Source organism: Lissotriton helveticus, chromosome 5_1 (genome assembly GCF_964261635.1).
Source record: "Lissotriton helveticus chromosome 5_1, aLisHel1.1, whole genome shotgun sequence".
NCBI lineage: Eukaryota > Metazoa > Chordata > Amphibia > Caudata > Salamandridae > Lissotriton > Lissotriton helveticus.
Window position 1 is genome coordinate 87,248,676 of NC_136065.1, and position 17,660 is coordinate 87,266,335.

A 17,660-nucleotide genomic window follows, 5' to 3' on the forward strand; every position below is an offset into this window, starting at 1 on the left:
CTCTATAGTTATGTATTTTTCATTATCCTGATTATCGATTGTCTTATTCTTGTAAATCTCATGATTTCCGAAAACGAACTTTAGATAAACATTTTAAAACTTCCAGTTGTCCGTGGTCATTATACAGAATAATTGAATGTTATTGGTTGGGTTTGTATTTTGCTGCCTTTCCTTTACAGCTAGCTCCCTGATCCATTGTGGTCATAGGTACCCGTATCGGTGGATGGTAAGTCGGGTACGCTGAAGAGTAACAGTAGGGAATTCACACAAATTGGTAGTAGAGCGTGAAGTCACCTGATCAGTGTATATGGTGAATTGAAATATATGGGCCCGAAGCTGGAAGCGGCGAAATTATTGGTCGGGTGACCTCGCGCGCTCTATCAATGTTGACTTTGGTTGCTGTATTAGTTATGTAAGATGTCAATTTAATGTTTCGGTGAAAGCAGGTTCCAAGGTTTCTTGAAGTAAGGGCAAATGTTAGGGTCTGGGTGAAGCAGAGTGGGTCAGTTAGAGAGAAGGTAGCTGATGATGCTGGAAACGACAGGACTTTAGTTTCCGAGAAGTTTAAGGAGTGGGTGGTGGTGAGACAGTCAATCACGCGACTGTAGGTTTGATGTAAAACTAGGAAGTGTCTTCGGCACTCAGACGATATGAGAACCCAAATGAAGACACAATGTCACCAAGGAAGGTGGAATACAGCGAGAAAAGGAGTGGTCCTTTTGATATGCCCACTGGAGGTGGTGGGGCGGGGATGGTGTCTTGGAGTTAATGAGACTCCTGATGACAGTTAAGTTGAGAAAGGATAGTTGTGTCACATGGTCAACTATGCCAAAGGCGGCTGATGGCTCTAGATAGAGGAGCATAGGAGAGAGATGAATGTGATGGCCAAGGAGATCTTATTGGATGGGAGCAATGCTTAACTTGAGCTGGTAGTTTCCTGTGCTGGGCACTGGTAGTTAATTGTCAACACTGGCACTTATGACAGTTGCCCATGGTGGTGCTGTTTGTGCAATTTAGATATGAGCAGAACCTCAATTGGTTATTAATTCATTATTGTATTGTAATTGCATTTATATAACACTTAGTATCTCTGACGAGGCGTCGAAGCGCTTTTTCGGCGAGTAGCACACGACTCCGGGACCCATAATGGATTAGTGTTGAATTAGTATTGTGAAATATGAAAATGATTAAAGTGGTGGATAGGTTAGTCAGTTATTTGGATTGGAAAGGATAGCGGAAGGATAGAAAAGGAAAAAAGGTTTGTATTTATATAGCGCTTGTATACATCAAAACAACTAACTTCCTACCACCCAAGCCAGTTTTTATTGCTTTAGGGGCCTCGACCTGTCTTAATTGTCACACTAGTAGCAGTTTGATGGTTAGTAGTTTTTATACGTACTGTCATTGGCAGCACTGGTAGTGGCAATAGTGTGTGCTAGGTACAGTAGCCTCCTGACGAGGGCCCTTGCACTTATTTTTGTACAAATTAAGCACTGGCATGGGAGTTGGTAGGTTGTTAGAGAAGAGATGGGTGTGGTGACGAAATTAGTTGTTCCTATTTCTTGAGAAGTAGGGAAGTAGAGACACTGGGGATGGTTGAGAAAACAGAGGGGTCAGCAGTAGGGCTTTAAGTGGGCCGGGTCTCGAGGGGTCAGAGCACCAGCAGTTTTTTTTAAGGGGGGCTCGATAAGGGGTCTCTATCGTGCTCTGTTTTGAGCCCTGGCACAGGCGGTCTGTTGTTTTTCCGGACTGCAGTGACAGCAGTTTGCTGTCACTGCAATCCGGAGATAAGTGCCAGGGTGCAAACAGCCTGATAGAGACCCGTTTTGAGACAGCAGGCACGTTGATGTGCGTTGCCCACACTGCACACTTCTCACTAGTGAAGAAGTTACGGCATGACGTCATGCCAGGTGAGCGTTGTGGGGGAAGGGAAATCCTTTGAAGAGTCATTTTCTTTCTGGATTTCCCTTCTCTTTCTAAAACGCAAGAGCAGAAACATTGTGGTAGGGTCACCAGGGCTTTTATTGGAAGCTTTTTCAATATTATATGTAATAACCATAGTTGCAGCTTATTTATATTATGCAACAAATAACCATTGGCAAAGCCAATAGTCCTTACTTCTTGTTGTATCATATATCTGGATGCAATGACAGATACAGCAAAATACAAGTCGGGGGGCATACTATGCTAAACACAGATCTTTAGCGTAAGTGTTTTAAAGCCATGCCCCTAATTACACTGGCCCCTTTGAGAGACCCCCCAGTTTTTTTTATCCCACTTAAAGCCTTGGTCAGCAGTGATCTGTTTATGTAAAACACTGCAGATTTTAAGCAAGTAGGCCAGGTGTCAGAGGTGCGGAAGAACAGAACAGAGAGGTCGGAGAATGGAGGGCCTTGGACTTCAGAGCGAGAGGTTCATGTCCTGAGGGCTGAACAGATGAAGCGCAAGAACTGACAGCCTTTGCCACTAGAACGAGTTCCCTGCGACATGTTGTGACAAAGTGTGAGAAAGCTGGTGGATGAGGCAATGAAGGGGCCAAAGGTCACAAGTGGAAATCATGGCAAGACAGACTCCTGCCTGAGTTCTTTCGAGGGCTGTACATTGAGTGCCATAAATGTGGTAATACTAGTATCTGTTATTTACAGTACTTTGAATCGGCAGAACTGTAGCAGAAAGCGTTCAATAAAAACATTTTATTACTCTGTGATGCAGGAACAATCATAAACTCTCACTTGGCCTGTTCCATTATCTGACGAACATTTGGAGCGCCTAAAGGCGATTGGATTTTCAGGGAGTGCTACACAAGAAAACACACCTGACGTGAGCCAATTTATAATCGCAGCATGGGAGGTGGGAGGTGAGTGCAATGGAATGAAGGGGATTGCTTCTGCTGCGCACCTGGGGCAGCGCACTGTGAAACAAAGGCGGGGGGTGGGGGGGGAGCTGCATCTGCAAGCAGTGAATGGGCGCCTTTCTTTGGCGGCGGGGGAGCTTGCAAAAGCACCCCTCGATCCCCGCAGCCCTCCTCGCCTTTGAGCGGGCCTCTCCTGGGAGCCTTGGCCGGGCCCAGTGGCAGCCGGAGCCAGCGCAAGGCAGGGGCTCTCCTTGGTGAAGCAGTGGTAGTGTTCGCCATTAGATCTTGAAAGCGCATGCGTGCAATCACACGCATGCGCAGTAAACGGGCTGAAGAGCGGGGAGCTTAAAAATACATGCAGACAAGATATGGGGGGGGGGGGTGTAAAGACAGATGGGGTGGGTCTATCGATAGTACACTGGCGCAGTCAGGCAGGGGCAGACGCACAGACACACCCACTGCACAAAGAGAGAAACTGAAACTTACCTTCACTTCCTGCATTTCTGCATCATGGCGGTAGCAGCTCAGCTCGGGAACCTCCAGGAAGAGGCCACTTGTTCCATCTGTTTGGAATATTTTAATGATCCGGTGTCCATAGAGTGTGGACACAACTTCTGCCGCTCCTGCATCACCCAGAGCTGGGAGGGAAGAGATGGAAACTTCCCCTGTCCACAGTGCAGGGAGATATCTTCTGGGAAAAACCTCCGACCCAACAGGCAACTGGGGAACATGGTGGAAATGTTAAAACAGCTTCATCTGCCCCCCGTGAAGCCCCCGGGGGAGAATCTGTGCGAGAAACATGATGAGAAGCTGAGGCTGTTCTGTGCAGAGGATCAGAGGATGATATGCTGGGGCTGCCGGGAGTCCAAGGAGCACAAAACTCACTCAGCAAGTCCCATAGAGGAGGCTGCAGAGGAGCACAAGGTACGTCTGTGGATGATCAGGGATCACAAAGTCGCTTGGTGAGCCGCACCAAGGGGCAGCCGGAGAGCACACGCTGTGTGTGAGAGTGTGCAGAGATCATAAGTCATCCTTACAATAAATTTCAGACCAGACAGCTCCGTGTTACCGGGACACTACTTTTCCATTCCTGGATTTTGCTTTTTAAATATCATATTCATCTGGTGTGTTGAAGCAATGGCGTCAAGTAAAATGAACCAAGACTACAACTCCCAGAATGCACTGATAAGTTAAATCAAAAGCCCTGAAATGGAATACGTTGTGTCCCAGTGGCATGGAGTCATCTGGTCACCCTCACTGTGTATGTCATTGAGGAGGCAGCAGAAGAGAACAGGGTGTGTCTGTGGGTGTTCAGGGAATCAAAGGGCACCCGAGAGTCCATAGAGGAGGCTGCTGAAGAGCTCTAGGTATGTGTGTGGATGTTTATGGATCATACTGCACCTGTGGGCCCCAAAGAGAAGTCTGTGCAAGGAGTGTATGTGGGTGTTCACGATTCACAAGTGAAGACAGTGTAAGTTCTACAGAGGAAGAAGCTGCAGAGGACCACAAGGTATGTGTGTGAGTGTTCGGGGATCACAATTTGATTCACTTGTTAAGCTTTTAGGAAGATACAAAGTATGTTTTGCAGTGTTAAGGGATCAAAATTCACCCCGTGGGTACCATAGACAGTGATGGCCAAGATCACACAGTATGTGTGTATGTAGTGAGGAGTCACACGTACAGACACTCTGTGAGTCTCCCTGAGGATTACAAAATATATTTGTCGGCTTCAGGGATCAGAGGTTGTGCACTATGAGCCCCATAGAAGAGGCTGCAGAGGAGCACAAAGTATGTCTGTGGGTATTCAGGGATCACAATGAACCCTCTGGATCCCCCACAGAAGGCTGCCCTAAAGCACAAGGAATGATTGTGGGTGGGAGAGACCTACATCGGAAGCTGCACAAGAGCACACAGTGTGTGTGTCAGAGCGCTGAGATCACTGGCCGTATACACTTTGAACTACAGAGGCGGCGGCAGAGGATCAGAGGCGTGTGCATGTGTGTTATGGTATCTCAATCTGTATTGAAAGGATTCAGTGTGGCGGTGCAGTGTGTCGTGCATGGGTTCACACAGTCATCGGTGTCAGAAGACGCAATGCAGGGTGTAGCACATGGGCACACATGGTCATGGCACATAGCAGAAGAGGTGCATTAATGCAGGGTGTAGCACATGGGCACACATGGTCATCTGACAAAGCAGGAGAGATGGAGCAGTGCCGGGTGTGACATATGTGGTCATATGGTCATGGCACTCAGCAGACAAGATGCACGAATGCAGGTTGTGGCACACGGGCTCACATGATCATGGAACACAGTAGGAAATGTGCAGCAATGCAGGGTGTGGCACAGGAGCTCAGATGGTCATCAGACGCAGCAGAAGGTGCAGTAGAAGAGCTGAAGCAATGCATTGTGAAGCGCACAGGGTCACAAGGGCTTCAGCGCAGATGACTCCCCAGCAGTGCAGGGTTCATCAGACACAAAGAGGTGCAGGGTCCAGGCGCTAGACTCACATCCTCATTGGACACAGAGTGAAGATCTCCTGTAGCTATGGCTGAAAGAAGTTCACTGGCGTTGGGGACCCCTCACAGGAGGAAGGGCCATCTGGCAGGGCTGCGATCACAGGCTCCTGGTCTGGGGAAGCTCAGAGTCTTCAACCTCCTCACTTTAAGATGCTGAGCACAGGACTGGGCTCCGGATAATCAGGACAAGTACTCTCATCTCAAGCAGCCCACCTAATGGGTCCTTCCTCTGCAGCAACAGAGTTTCTTCCTCAGTCCTGGGGGTCTAGCGCCTCCTGTAGAAGGGAGACGACCATCATTCCCGTCTCTGGTCTTCAGCGTTCTCTTCAGGAGAGGTCCTTCCTGCGTCCTGGGGTCTAGCGCCTCCTGTAGAAGCGAGACGACCATCATTCCCATCTCTGGTCTTCAGCGTTCTCTTCAGTGCTGGGAAGAGCTCCATAAAGTTAAAAGGGGACAGTTTATATCCCGTCTTAGGATCGTTCACTTAAATCCAACTGTGCAATAAGATTTACAGTTAGCCCCAGACTTTTGGAAGGAACCTGTGAACTTGAGAGTGAACCACACACAGTTTCTGCTTCCATCAGGATAGATATTCAACCCAGATGGTTGTATGTGGCCCTAAAAGAATTATAATTGAGGGTGGGGTAGGGGTTGTTGTGAGGAGCAGGAAATGGTGGGGCGGCTACAAAGAGAAGGGGGACTTTACGCACTGACTGTAACTAAGAATCCGATTCACTCCGTGGCCCCCCATTACCGCACACTTGAGCCTCACCTCACATGTTCACAAGCACTGCATCCTTTAGACCTTGGGCTGAAGATACCTGAGCCTGACAGCACTGTGAGCCCATATTATTGGTAAAACAGTGCTATACAGACATGTGTCCCAACATGTTTCCTGCACATACAGGCAGATGGAGCCAGTATATGACAAACTACACAGATTCAGAAGGTAGTGTCAGTAGGCGCTCTCCACTCTGAGTTTGAGGAAACATCTACCCACTTTGATATATGCAGCTGCCACCATTAGTAGTGTCATGGCTGGTCATGGGTGGGGGTTTCACTTGGGTTAAAAGCAGGACCTCTGTGGGTGGACTTCAATCTCATACTTTGCTGAGCAACACGCCGGATGTAAAACACTTGTCAGGGCACTCGTGGTACGAGTCTCCGGCACAAGACGATATTCCGGGCCAGGTTAGTAAAGCCGAAGCAGTTTGTCACATGGACACTGAGCCAAGACCTTTGACCCTACTGTTCACAGTCTCTATCTGACTGCTGCCATCCTGCCTCTTCGAAATGGTGTCTCTAGTTGGCAGTGGTATGCACCCTGTCCACGCAGGAGCCCTCACTCTAGTCAGGGTAAATAAGTTGCATGCGTGGTGCAGGGGAAGTGATGTGTTGTTTCTGAGCTTGATACCTTGGTTCCTTCCTACGGTGGTGGGTCGACGAAGAAATCGGCGCTCAGGAACAATGTATCGGTGATGTGTTGAAAATCAAGTTGTGCGGCGTCGATTCGACAGTGTCGAAGCAGGTGCTGTGTCTCAGTTGGAGTGGTGCGTCATGGACCTCAATTATGCTGTACTCGAGGCACCCGCAGCAGTGGTTTTTTCAGAGGTGCTGCGACACAAATGTGGGGGCCTGCGTTATAGTAAAAATGTTTTAGCCGTAACATTACTTAAAATCTTTGCATTATAAAACACTTGGACAACACCCATCCGCCCTCCCCATGCAGCTTCTCCGCGCTCTGGGAAAAAATGCGCCGTGCCTACGTGTGCCCTAATTACTACTTTCTTCCTGTATAAACTCCGCAGGGCCGAGTTGGAGGTCACCCGTGATGGGTGTGCTCCTTTGTTTTTTGCTTAGATTGCCTTCTTGAGAGCATTTTTTAAATTTTTTCAGGCCCTTTGGTGCTCTTGGCTCCTGAGAGGGTTGTTTTACATCGAGGCTCCTTCTTGTTTGGTAGGCATTTCCCAGGTTCTTCTGTAAGTCCACTATCAGCATTTCCCAATGACTTGTGATGTTCATTGTCTGCCATGTCTCAGTAACCTCCTCCTATGCAGCTAAATACCCAGCAGTCTGTTACTAAGGTTGGCAGTCCTTTTTAGTCTTAAGGGCTATATATCATTTGTCGCCCGAGGTTGTGCCAGCTGTTTCCTGGGATTCTGCTAGTTCCAGGGCCAAACCAAAGTGGCACAGAGTGGCCTATGATCGCTTTCCTCTCTGTCATCCACTTCAAAATCACTCGGCTTGTATGCCTGCATTTCATTGATTAAAATGTTGTCTATGGCTTGGACGGCAGCGGTAAAGTCTGCCGGAACGCGTCGCTCGGCAGACAGAGGAGCGACTAAGGCCGTTTTCAGGAGATTGAGTTCAGCGATTGTCATCGGAATACCGGGTTTCATCTCATCAAACCAGGTGGCTCTACATGGCGCCGCAAATTTCGACCTGAATCGCCATGGGGAAACTGTACCCACTGTGGCACTAGCGGTTCACAATCCCGAGGGATGAAGCCTTAAGATGGAGGCGCAACGCAGATCGAGTCTGTCCCTCACCGGCGCCTATTCCTGGATCCACTGCTCGAACATCGTTCTGGAAAACAGCGCTTCTTCAATCTACCTCAGCGCTACAGGAGGTGGGTGCCCTAATTTTCTATCAGCAAACGCAAGAGTCATGTATTCGACACATCGCTTCACATTGCCTGACCTTAATATGGCGGACGCCCTTTGGCAGCATTGAATATTTCGGCGAGACAGCACTATGCTTACTCTACAACCTACATCATAACCTGCACTCCAAAACCTTTGCTGATGTGGAATTCAGCATAAATGTTTCGTGGCGTACACTTGCCTTACTCGACCAGGGGCACCTGCGCTTGAATTCGAACCCAGAGTCCCCAAGATGGTGGCGCGACACTGGATGAGTCTCTCCCAACCTGGTGCATTTTGCTAGCGTCGTCGTCCCCTTGTCTGCCTGCCCACCATTGCTCTTCTCTTCATTCCTTGTGCCAATGATGGTGGGGGCTCTAAACTGACCAATGATTGCTGTGCCGGCTACCGCTCCCAACGATTTCAAAATGGCGGCATGAAGCAGACGCGTCTTTATTAACCCGACACATAGCCTCAGCAATACCATTCCCGGGACAACCGGCCAGACTCCAGCGCTAAATAAATGTGTCTTTAATCACCAACAGCCGTGGGAGACACACATCTACACCCCTGCTCCACGGTGTTTGTTTTCAAATAGCTGCTGCAGCGAGACATCGTAGAGTTCTCATATCTGCTCATATATGCTTCCACCAAGACCTGTGCTTATAAAGGACATAACTGTAACAAATCTATAAGAGACCCCGCAATCCTAGGCCAGTAGAAACGTGGACTTCCCTTTCTCAGCCGCAATTTGATAGTGTGCTCTGGCCGTGTTACAGCCTTTCTACTGCAGTCTGACTTAATTTCCACATTAATGACCATACAGCAAATAGGTAGTCTGCTACGGTGGTGAACCCGCTGATCTTGCCTGTAACCTACCAGTTGGGGATCGAATGCCAATAATCTGCCTCGACATTCAGCCCCTGGTGTCTGCCTCTTTGCAATCTCTACCGCCTCCTGTTGCCTGGTGTCACCCTTCAGGCAGGTGAGACACCAGTGATCTGACAGTGAATCACTAATTGGCCCATTCTGCCTCACTTCCACTATCTGTGCTCAGATTTTCACAACTGATGTAACACCTGATGTAAAACATAATTCAAAGTGGCGAGCGAGAGCGACAAAGCGAACTGTGGCGAGTTCCCACACACCATCAACGGCAACCACATCAACTCATTTCTGCAAATACCCTAATTCGGTCGAACAATGGCTGACGGACAAAGTAGGACCAACAATAAGAAGGTGTGTCCGGAACCTTCTCCCTCAGAATCCCCTATCAAAGCCAGGTTGGACATAACAGCCACTATGGATATGTTCCTAAAGAAGCTTGCAGAAGTCCACGATCTAGCTAAATCTACCAAGACCAACACTGACACCATGCAACTTGAGCTTACGGCAATCAGGGCGGATATGAGCACTATGAATAAAAGCATCAGTGATATAGAGGACAGGTCCTCTCACTCATCAAAGATAATAAAGCACCTCCAGCGCACCACAGACGACCTCGGAAGACGAAGCGCCAAACTGGAAGATCGTAATAGAAGAGGGAACATTCGCATCTTTGGTGTTCCAGAGAAATCAGAGAAGGATGCAGGATCTTGTGTGGCATTCCTAGAAGCTTGGATTCCAATGATAACGGGGATCACATTCCCACACGGCCTAGAACTGGACAGAGCACATAGAATACCAACGTTCAATGTCCAAGGGCGGAAAGGCCCTCGCCCTCTGATCTGTAAACCTCTCCGATACCAACATGTTGAAACTATTCTGCAGTTCACAAGAAAAAAACACCACGTCTCCTGGGAAGGCCACCGTATAATTTTCACCCGAGACTACTTTAAAGAAACTGTTGAGCTAAGAAAAGGGTTCCTCATCCTGAGGGATAAGCTGAAGGCGAAAAATATCCAATTTTCCTTTGCTGGTCCATCAAAATTTAAAATGATCGAAAATGGTAGACCACTTTTCTACTCAGATCCTCATGAACTTGCACGACACCTGTAAGATTCTCTGACACAGAGCATGGACCTATGAAGTGGCTCTACCAACAAGAGAAAAACGGATACCCAGGACTCCGCCATCACCTGAAATACCTTGTCACTGTCCACCACTGGTGCTGTTGTATATTGATTACTGACTTTGTTGATTTTACCTCAACAGCATACATTGTGCCTTCCTTTAGTCAATTGGCTATCTAGTCTACTTCCTATTAGAGCTCTAGATTCCCATAATAGTTCCTGCTAACTTTTAGTGACAAAGACCTACAGAGCCAACCGTCCGTTTTCATCTATTGACAACTGTTTTCAATAATTACAATGTTAATGTCTGTTACCTAGTATTCTGATGTCACAATGTTAACGATTGTTGCCTAGGAATATGATTACCATAGGCCATTATCTGCCCATTCAGGGCAAATATATCATTTTATAACAACATACTAGAATTTCTAGGGTCAGGTTAGACCATCTTTATAGGCCATGTAATTCACTTAGTGTGCACATTTTTCCACATCGACACCGTTTGCATTGTTCGTGGCTCAACTTTTGCTCTAAAGGTATGGCTCTCCATATCCTTGTTATCACCTATGCCCATTGTTAATTTCCACATGCTAAATGAGGTGTAGTTCTAAAACCTTGATTCTCATGAAGCATTAATGTTACATCCATTTTCTCTGTGCTACCCTCAGACTGGACTGCCGTCGCAGCTCCTAAGTCCGAATCTTTTGGGAGGGAGGGGGTGGACTGAGAGGGATGAAGGGATAAAGGAGGGGGGAGGAGGGGGAGGTTCGGGGCTGGGGCTGGGGATAAATATTGTACTGGTTGTTTCCCTTTGTTTCTTTTTCTGTTTCCTTTTTTTAATGAGAATTACCCTTCAGTAGTATCCCACAAGGCGCGTATTGCTGACAGTTCCCAACCTAATCTCCACAAGTGTCCCAATAATAAGGGAAACCCACAAACTCCACAACTAGCTGGTCTCATACCTTGCCGAAACTGGTACGCAGAAGGCGGCACTCCAGTTCTACATTCTTCCTGCTACAAATCCAAATATCTACTACCCTCTCGGCGACCAGCACTCCCTAGATGGCTAAACCCAAATCACTACTATAAAATCTTACTGTAGTCTCCCTCAACGTCAAGGGACTCAACCAACCAGTGAAAAGACAGAAGTTCTTTGATTACTTATCAAAATCTAAAGGGGATGTCATCCTACTCCAAGAGACTAAGCTCTCAGAGGAGGATATAAGTTATATAAACCTCAACTGGATTTCCCACACACTTTGCTCCTCGGCCGTCCACAGGTAAAGGGGAGTGATCACCCTAGTCGCAAAGAAATCAAACCTCTCAATTACTTAACACACTCATGACACAGATGAAAGGCTATTAATCACCCACCTGATGAGAGACGAAGACCCTATTCACGTGGTTAACATATATGGTCCTCACTCGGACGACCCAGATTTTTGGGATTCTGTCTCTTTAGCCATAGAGAACATTCCACAAGACGAACTCCTAATTGTAGGCGGCGACTTCAATCTCCCAATAGACCCCCTATTAGACCGGCAATCAAAATGCACATTCCACCCATCTCGCTCTCACGAATCACTCACATGCCTGTGCACCAAATTTCTCCTAAAAGATTCATGGCGCCTCCAACACCCTGATGGGAGGGACTTTACATTCTACTCAGCCCCACACAATTCATACTCCAGAATTGATTACATTCTAATTTCTAGCCCTTTCACCCACCTCATAGAAGAAACGGACACAGCACCTAAACTAGTCTCTGACCATTCTTGTATTAGTATTAAACTCGCGGGCTCTCACTCTATTCTTCCCCCAAAACGCTGGCGTTTTAATGAGGAAATACTTTCGGATCCTGAGGGCAAGCGACAAATAGAAGACGCCATTAAGGACTATATCGCATTGGATGATTCCCCAGACACGAACATCTTTCTCGTCTGGGACGCCCTGAAAGCCACAATAAGGGGAGTGATTATTGGCTTGAGAGCAAGGACTAATAATAAACTAAACGCAGATCTCGACACTCTTGAAAAAGATATAAAGGCCCTAGAAACTGCCCTTTTAACTAACCTGGATAACAAACTAGCTCTCGATCAACTAATCAAAAAGAAATACGAATATAACACTATTGTGAGCAGATGCACCGGTGAGTGGATCAATAAATTTAAAGCCATGAAACTATATGAGGGGAATAGAGCAGGGAAATTGCTTGCGTCCTATCTCAAACATAGACAAAAACTACTTACTATACATCGATAAAAGACTCCGCTAATAACATCCACACCAAACAAAAAAACATTCTAGCCTCATTTCAGGCCTTCTATGAGGACCTCTACAAGAACAAAATGTCTTTCGACTCGGACACATGTACTAAGGATCTTGACACTCTGAACCTTCCCAAGCTCTGACAAAGACAGTCGGCGCTAGGGTCCCCCATCACGGACAAGGACATTTTTACCTCTGTTAAATCCCTCAAGAGCAACAAAGCCCCTGGCCCAGATGGGTTTTCGGCGGGCTTCTACAAAGCATTTGACAAGTCCATCACCCCCATACTATTAAAATTATTTAACTCGATTGCTACTTCAGGCAGTGTCTCTGAGCCAATGGGCGAAGCCACTATAATAGTTATCCCTATTAACTAAAAACTATCGTCCTATTTCGCTCATAAACCTGGACTGCAAAATGTATGCGAAGATCCTGGCCAGCAGACTCTATGCCGTCCTTTCCAAATTAATTAGTAATTCTCAAGTGGGTTTTCTAAAACACCACATGTCCAACGATAATACAAGACTATTGTGCCACATCCTAGAGAAAGCTAAAACAACACCCACCCCATCGGTAGCCATCACCTTGGACCCGGAAAAAGCATTTGATAGAGTATCTTGGTCATTCTTAGAACAGTGCATGAAAGCCCTTAATCTGGGGAACTCTTACACTAAGATGGTAATGGCCCTATACTATTCTCCATCCGCTTGAATCGCCATAAATGGAACCCTATCAGACTCATTTAGTTTACAACAGGGCACCAGGCAGGGCTGCCCCCTCTCGCCAGCTTTGTTTCTCCTGGCCCTCGAACCGCTCTTATCAGAAATAAAACAAAATAAGGACCTAGCGGTAGTGAAATTCGGGGGGGGGACAGGTGAAATTAGCAGCCGACGCTGACGATATTCTAGTAGTTACTGAGAACCCAGAGACCTCCATCGGAGCTCTCATGTCTACTATAGAAAGATACTCTTTACACTCTGGTTATAAATTGAACAGGGACAAATCAGAGGGCAAACACCTAAATGTACACAGCACCAGGGACATGCTTGGTAGCTCATGTCTCACATGGCAGACTGGTTTTATTGAATACCTGGGTATTGAATTTTGCAGCTCCCTTCTCGAAACCCTTCACCACAATGAATCCATCACACTAGATAAAATTAAATCACAACTTGATGGCTGGTCTCCCCGTTTTATAACTTGGTGGGGAAGGGTCGAGACCATCAAAATGATGATCTCCCCCTTAGTTAATTACCGTATTACCATGCTCCCTCCTACCTTGTCCCAAGACTTCCACCATAAGCTAGATCCTCTACTCTCTTAAGTTCCTATGGAAAGGGGAAAAGGCAAGGATTATCTTAAAAAAGCTACGCCTCGACAAATCCCTGGGAGGGGTCAATCTAGCGGATTTTCAAAATATATCAGACAGCCTTCCTTGCCAAACAAGGCTCTTACTGGCTATCACCTCCCGCTGACTACACTCCTGTGTGGTTTACCGTAGAGAAAGCCCTTTTTAGAAATCTTGCACCAGCGTCCATCCTTACTGCTAATATGAGTACGGCCAATTGTTCAAAATCCATCTGTAAAAATACAAGACTCGCCCTGTTGAAAATTGATAAACTCTTGAATAATAATATCAGACGTTCTGACTGGGATTCGATATGGTGTAATCACTCAAAACTCTACAAAGGAAAGCCACTATACAATGAGCTATGGATTAATAAGATATATTCTTCCCGCATCAACTGTTCAGTAATTCTTACCCCCTCACCTTTAAAGAACTCCAAGCCAAATATGACCTAGACTCGTTGGAGTTTTACAACTTTTTGAACATTAAGACAGCGATCTCCAAAGCAAAATTGTCCACAAAGCCCCCCTCCCTTCTGAGATATCTGTCTAATGTTAACAAACTGGGACACCAGGTCTCCAGGCTCTACAAACTCCTACAGCCACAGCAATCCAATCTCAATAAAGATCTTATACAGTACTGGGAATCGCACTCCTCATTACCAATTTCAGACTTGGATTGGTCCAAAACCTGAGAATTGACCATGAGACATAAAATAAGCCCTACACTCTCCCAGGCGAAGTTTTGGCTTCTCCATAAAGCTTTTTGGACACCGGCGCATCTCTTCTCACATAATATTAGTGACAATGCCATTTGCTGTAACTGTAACGAGAAAGATGGTGACCTAGTACACCTTTTACTACAATGTGTATGTGTTGCACCCTTTTGGGACAAAATCTTCGTATTCCTCACAAAGGTTTTCTCCTTTTCCCCTGCCAGAGAGCTATCCGCCTTGGTACTCTGCTTTTTAAGAGACGATTTTCTCACAGATAATGACAGGGCCCTAGTTGACCTTCTTCTCACCGCCGCTGTGAAGATGGTTCGGAACAATTGGAAAGACACTCGCAAAGCCTCTTTCAAATGTTGGTTAAATTGGGTCACCAATCTGAGAGGTGCTGATAACATCTTGCTCCAAAACACTCCATGGCGACCTCCTCATAGACAAATGTGGGTTTCCCGTGACAACTATTTTAGTGCACACAAACCTCCTTGAACTCCCCACACACTCCCTCGTCCCCAGTCCTGTACGATCACACACTCTCTTTATACTGGGCCTGACCGGCAACATACTTAACTGCCCCCTTTATGCCAATCCAGCTATTCCAGCAATCTCGAGGACTGTACTACCTGAGGTCCACTCTCCTTGTGTTGATACTTCATATATGATGTATATGACTGAGGTTATGTTGTTTATCTCTTCTTTCTTTTCTGTTGACCTTATTAATACTTATTTTATTCTGGTCCCCCGTGACTCATCGCCCACGCAGATATTTTCTCACTTATAATATTGTAATCACCCATCACCCTGTTTGTACCCATCAGTGTCACATTTGTTTTTATTATTTGTTCATGTAACTGGAAACAACAAATAAAAAGTTTTGAAATAAAAAAAAATGTAGTCTATGCTGGATATGTTCCTAAAAGTTGACTTGGGAGTCCATGAGGGGCAGCTGATTTTTTTAATTCTATGGGTGGATAACAACTTAACATGTTTAAGAAGGGCGATCAGCGGCCCATACTTTTCCCGGTCCTGTGTATAGCTGGTATGTGGTCCAGGCATCTCGTGTGGAAGTTTCCAGAAATAATCACGTTATGGTGTTCAACTTTAATGAGAACACCTTCCAGAATACTGATAAAGGTTTCCATAGCGAGTAGCGTTTCACACTTTGTTAGCTTGTTACAACAGTTTATTAGCAACAGGTGATGGGGCTGTTGCCCCTTTCCCAGCCCTTCTATTGTTATGATTTGGAGGTCGGGAGTTTCCACTTTTATGGCTGTGGTTTTAAGTTTGCAGGCGTAGCTTAGGAAGATGGATAAACCTCCTGACGGGCGTCCGAAGATGGTCTTTTTTGTCGCAGGTGTATGATGTTCATAACAGTCGCCAAATTGGGTTGTTGACTTGGCCCAGGTCTTGTGAAAACACAATATATCCCCCTTTGCGAGGTAATCTTGCATGGGCTTGTCCCTAAAGATGCTACTTAACCCAGCGATGTTCCATGAAATGAGGGTTAATTTGCGTTGTTGATCACAAATTGAAGGTAAACGTCCTCTACTGTTGTTGCTATCCCTTTGGTTAGGGACGCTGTTGCCATGGATCCCTCATATGGGCCTGCTCTTGCTTGTGTGTCTGCACTCTGTGCTGAATGACACTGTATGAGATCCTGATTTTTATTGGAGTTCTTGGTTGTTCAGATTTTCCTGTTCGTTCAGAGCTTTTATTCATTGTGCCTTTAAGAATGGATGTAGGCTCCCGCCTATCATTTTTAGGAATAAGAACGGGAGGGTATTTCGGCAAGCTGAGCGGGGTGACTTCTATGCCCCAGTTTGCGAGATGTGGTGCTTCGCCTAGGACCGTCTGTTGTACGTGCTGTTGGGTGAAGCCAACTGAGGTGGAGTCACCGTGGGTGTCACGGTCTAGCCTTCTGAAGTTTACCCACTCGATGTTTTCAGAGGTTATCTGTGCCAAGCTATCGATATGTCTGAATAGACATAAGATGTTAGAACTATTTAGAATATTGTAGGAGCCTTTGGCTGTGTACCTGGGGGTAAACAACGCCTCATGGATTACTGGATGGTTTTAATGCTTGACCGTAATCAGTGTTGATCTATCCTCTCCCAGGGAGAGCCGCTGGTAGTTCTGATTTAGCTGGTTATTAAAAGAGTCTCTTACCTGGTGTCTGCCTGTTACCCCATTTGGCAGTCCAGCCCTTCTTTCATCTTCATGCCTCTCGCCCTGATTGAATTTAATGTGCTTCACCGCCCTGTGTGAAGGCTCCGATCCCGGGGAGGCGGCAGCCCTGACCTGTGTGCTGACAGGATCCTGTAATGTGGGTTGCCCGACTGCCTCTTCCTGAGTCTTGTCTGTAATTCGCCTTGCTATTTGTGGAGCCTCCCAATGTGTGAATGTCGGCTTCGATCCTCTTTTACCACGGCATTTTCTTCCCTTGTCACCTCTGCCTTATTTGGCTGTTTAAAATTGAAAATGGGGAAGAATGGTTTTAAATTTTTTATATTCGCTGTGCTGTCGGGGTTCAACATTCCCGGTGGTACTGATCTTTTAATTTTCGATTTCTACAGTTGTGTTTTCACCTTTTTCTTAACCCTCCTTGACAGAGGAATTCCGTTTTTACTAGTGCTCCTTCTGCCTTCTCAAAGAACAAAACAGTTTGCCATTACTGCACTGATACTTAACCATTAGTAGAAGCGACAATGAATAAAACAATTGCCCTTTCAAACCAATCTTATGGTTGGAATTTAATCAAAATGAATTTTATTTATATTTATCAAAAATCTTTTATAAAATTTTTACAATTTTCTCTGGTTTCTCAAAAGCTAGAATTAACTAAATTTGATTTTTTTTGCTTATCTTGGAGCCCCATTATAGAAATGAAATTCACAATCATACTCTAAAAAACCTGCTTTATATACACCATATATACAAAGTGACTCAGTATACACTTGGAAAACTATTTCACACATTCGTACAAACACTCACACACCATCCATACACAGAATGCCCGCCCTGGGAATGTTTTGCTAAACCCTAGTTTTAGTGCGGCATTACCAATTCACTAAAACGAAATTTATAAACACAAGGCCATCCAACAATATAACAAAATTCAAGTATTCGCAAACAAATGAAACAATACAGTTTGGCCTAAAGCATGAAATAAGGTCTACACGTTTCGAATCGCCCTCCCTAAGCGGATTCTCCTCAGGACCAAAGAAGTTTCTTCCTATTCTGGAAAAGGAATTTCCATGGCGAAATTTTGGTGAGAGTTCAAGAAGGGATCAACCT

The 17,660-nt window shown here is 45.9% G+C and overlaps 1 protein-coding gene across 1 annotated transcript in view; it reads left to right on the top strand.

Annotated features, from left to right (window-relative positions):
* The first annotated feature begins 3,278 nt into the window (after window positions 1–3,278).
* LOC144752979 (E3 ubiquitin-protein ligase TRIM39-like) overlaps window positions 3,279–17,660 on the top strand; it is a 186,195-nt gene continuing 171,813 nt past the window's right edge. Inside the window, exon 1 of the mRNA XM_078640787.1 lies at window positions 3,279–3,778. Within this exon, the coding sequence (XP_078496913.1) occupies window positions 3,365–3,778 (414 nt within the window). The 5' untranslated portion in view covers window positions 3,279–3,364. The remainder of the gene's footprint in view (window positions 3,779–17,660) is intronic.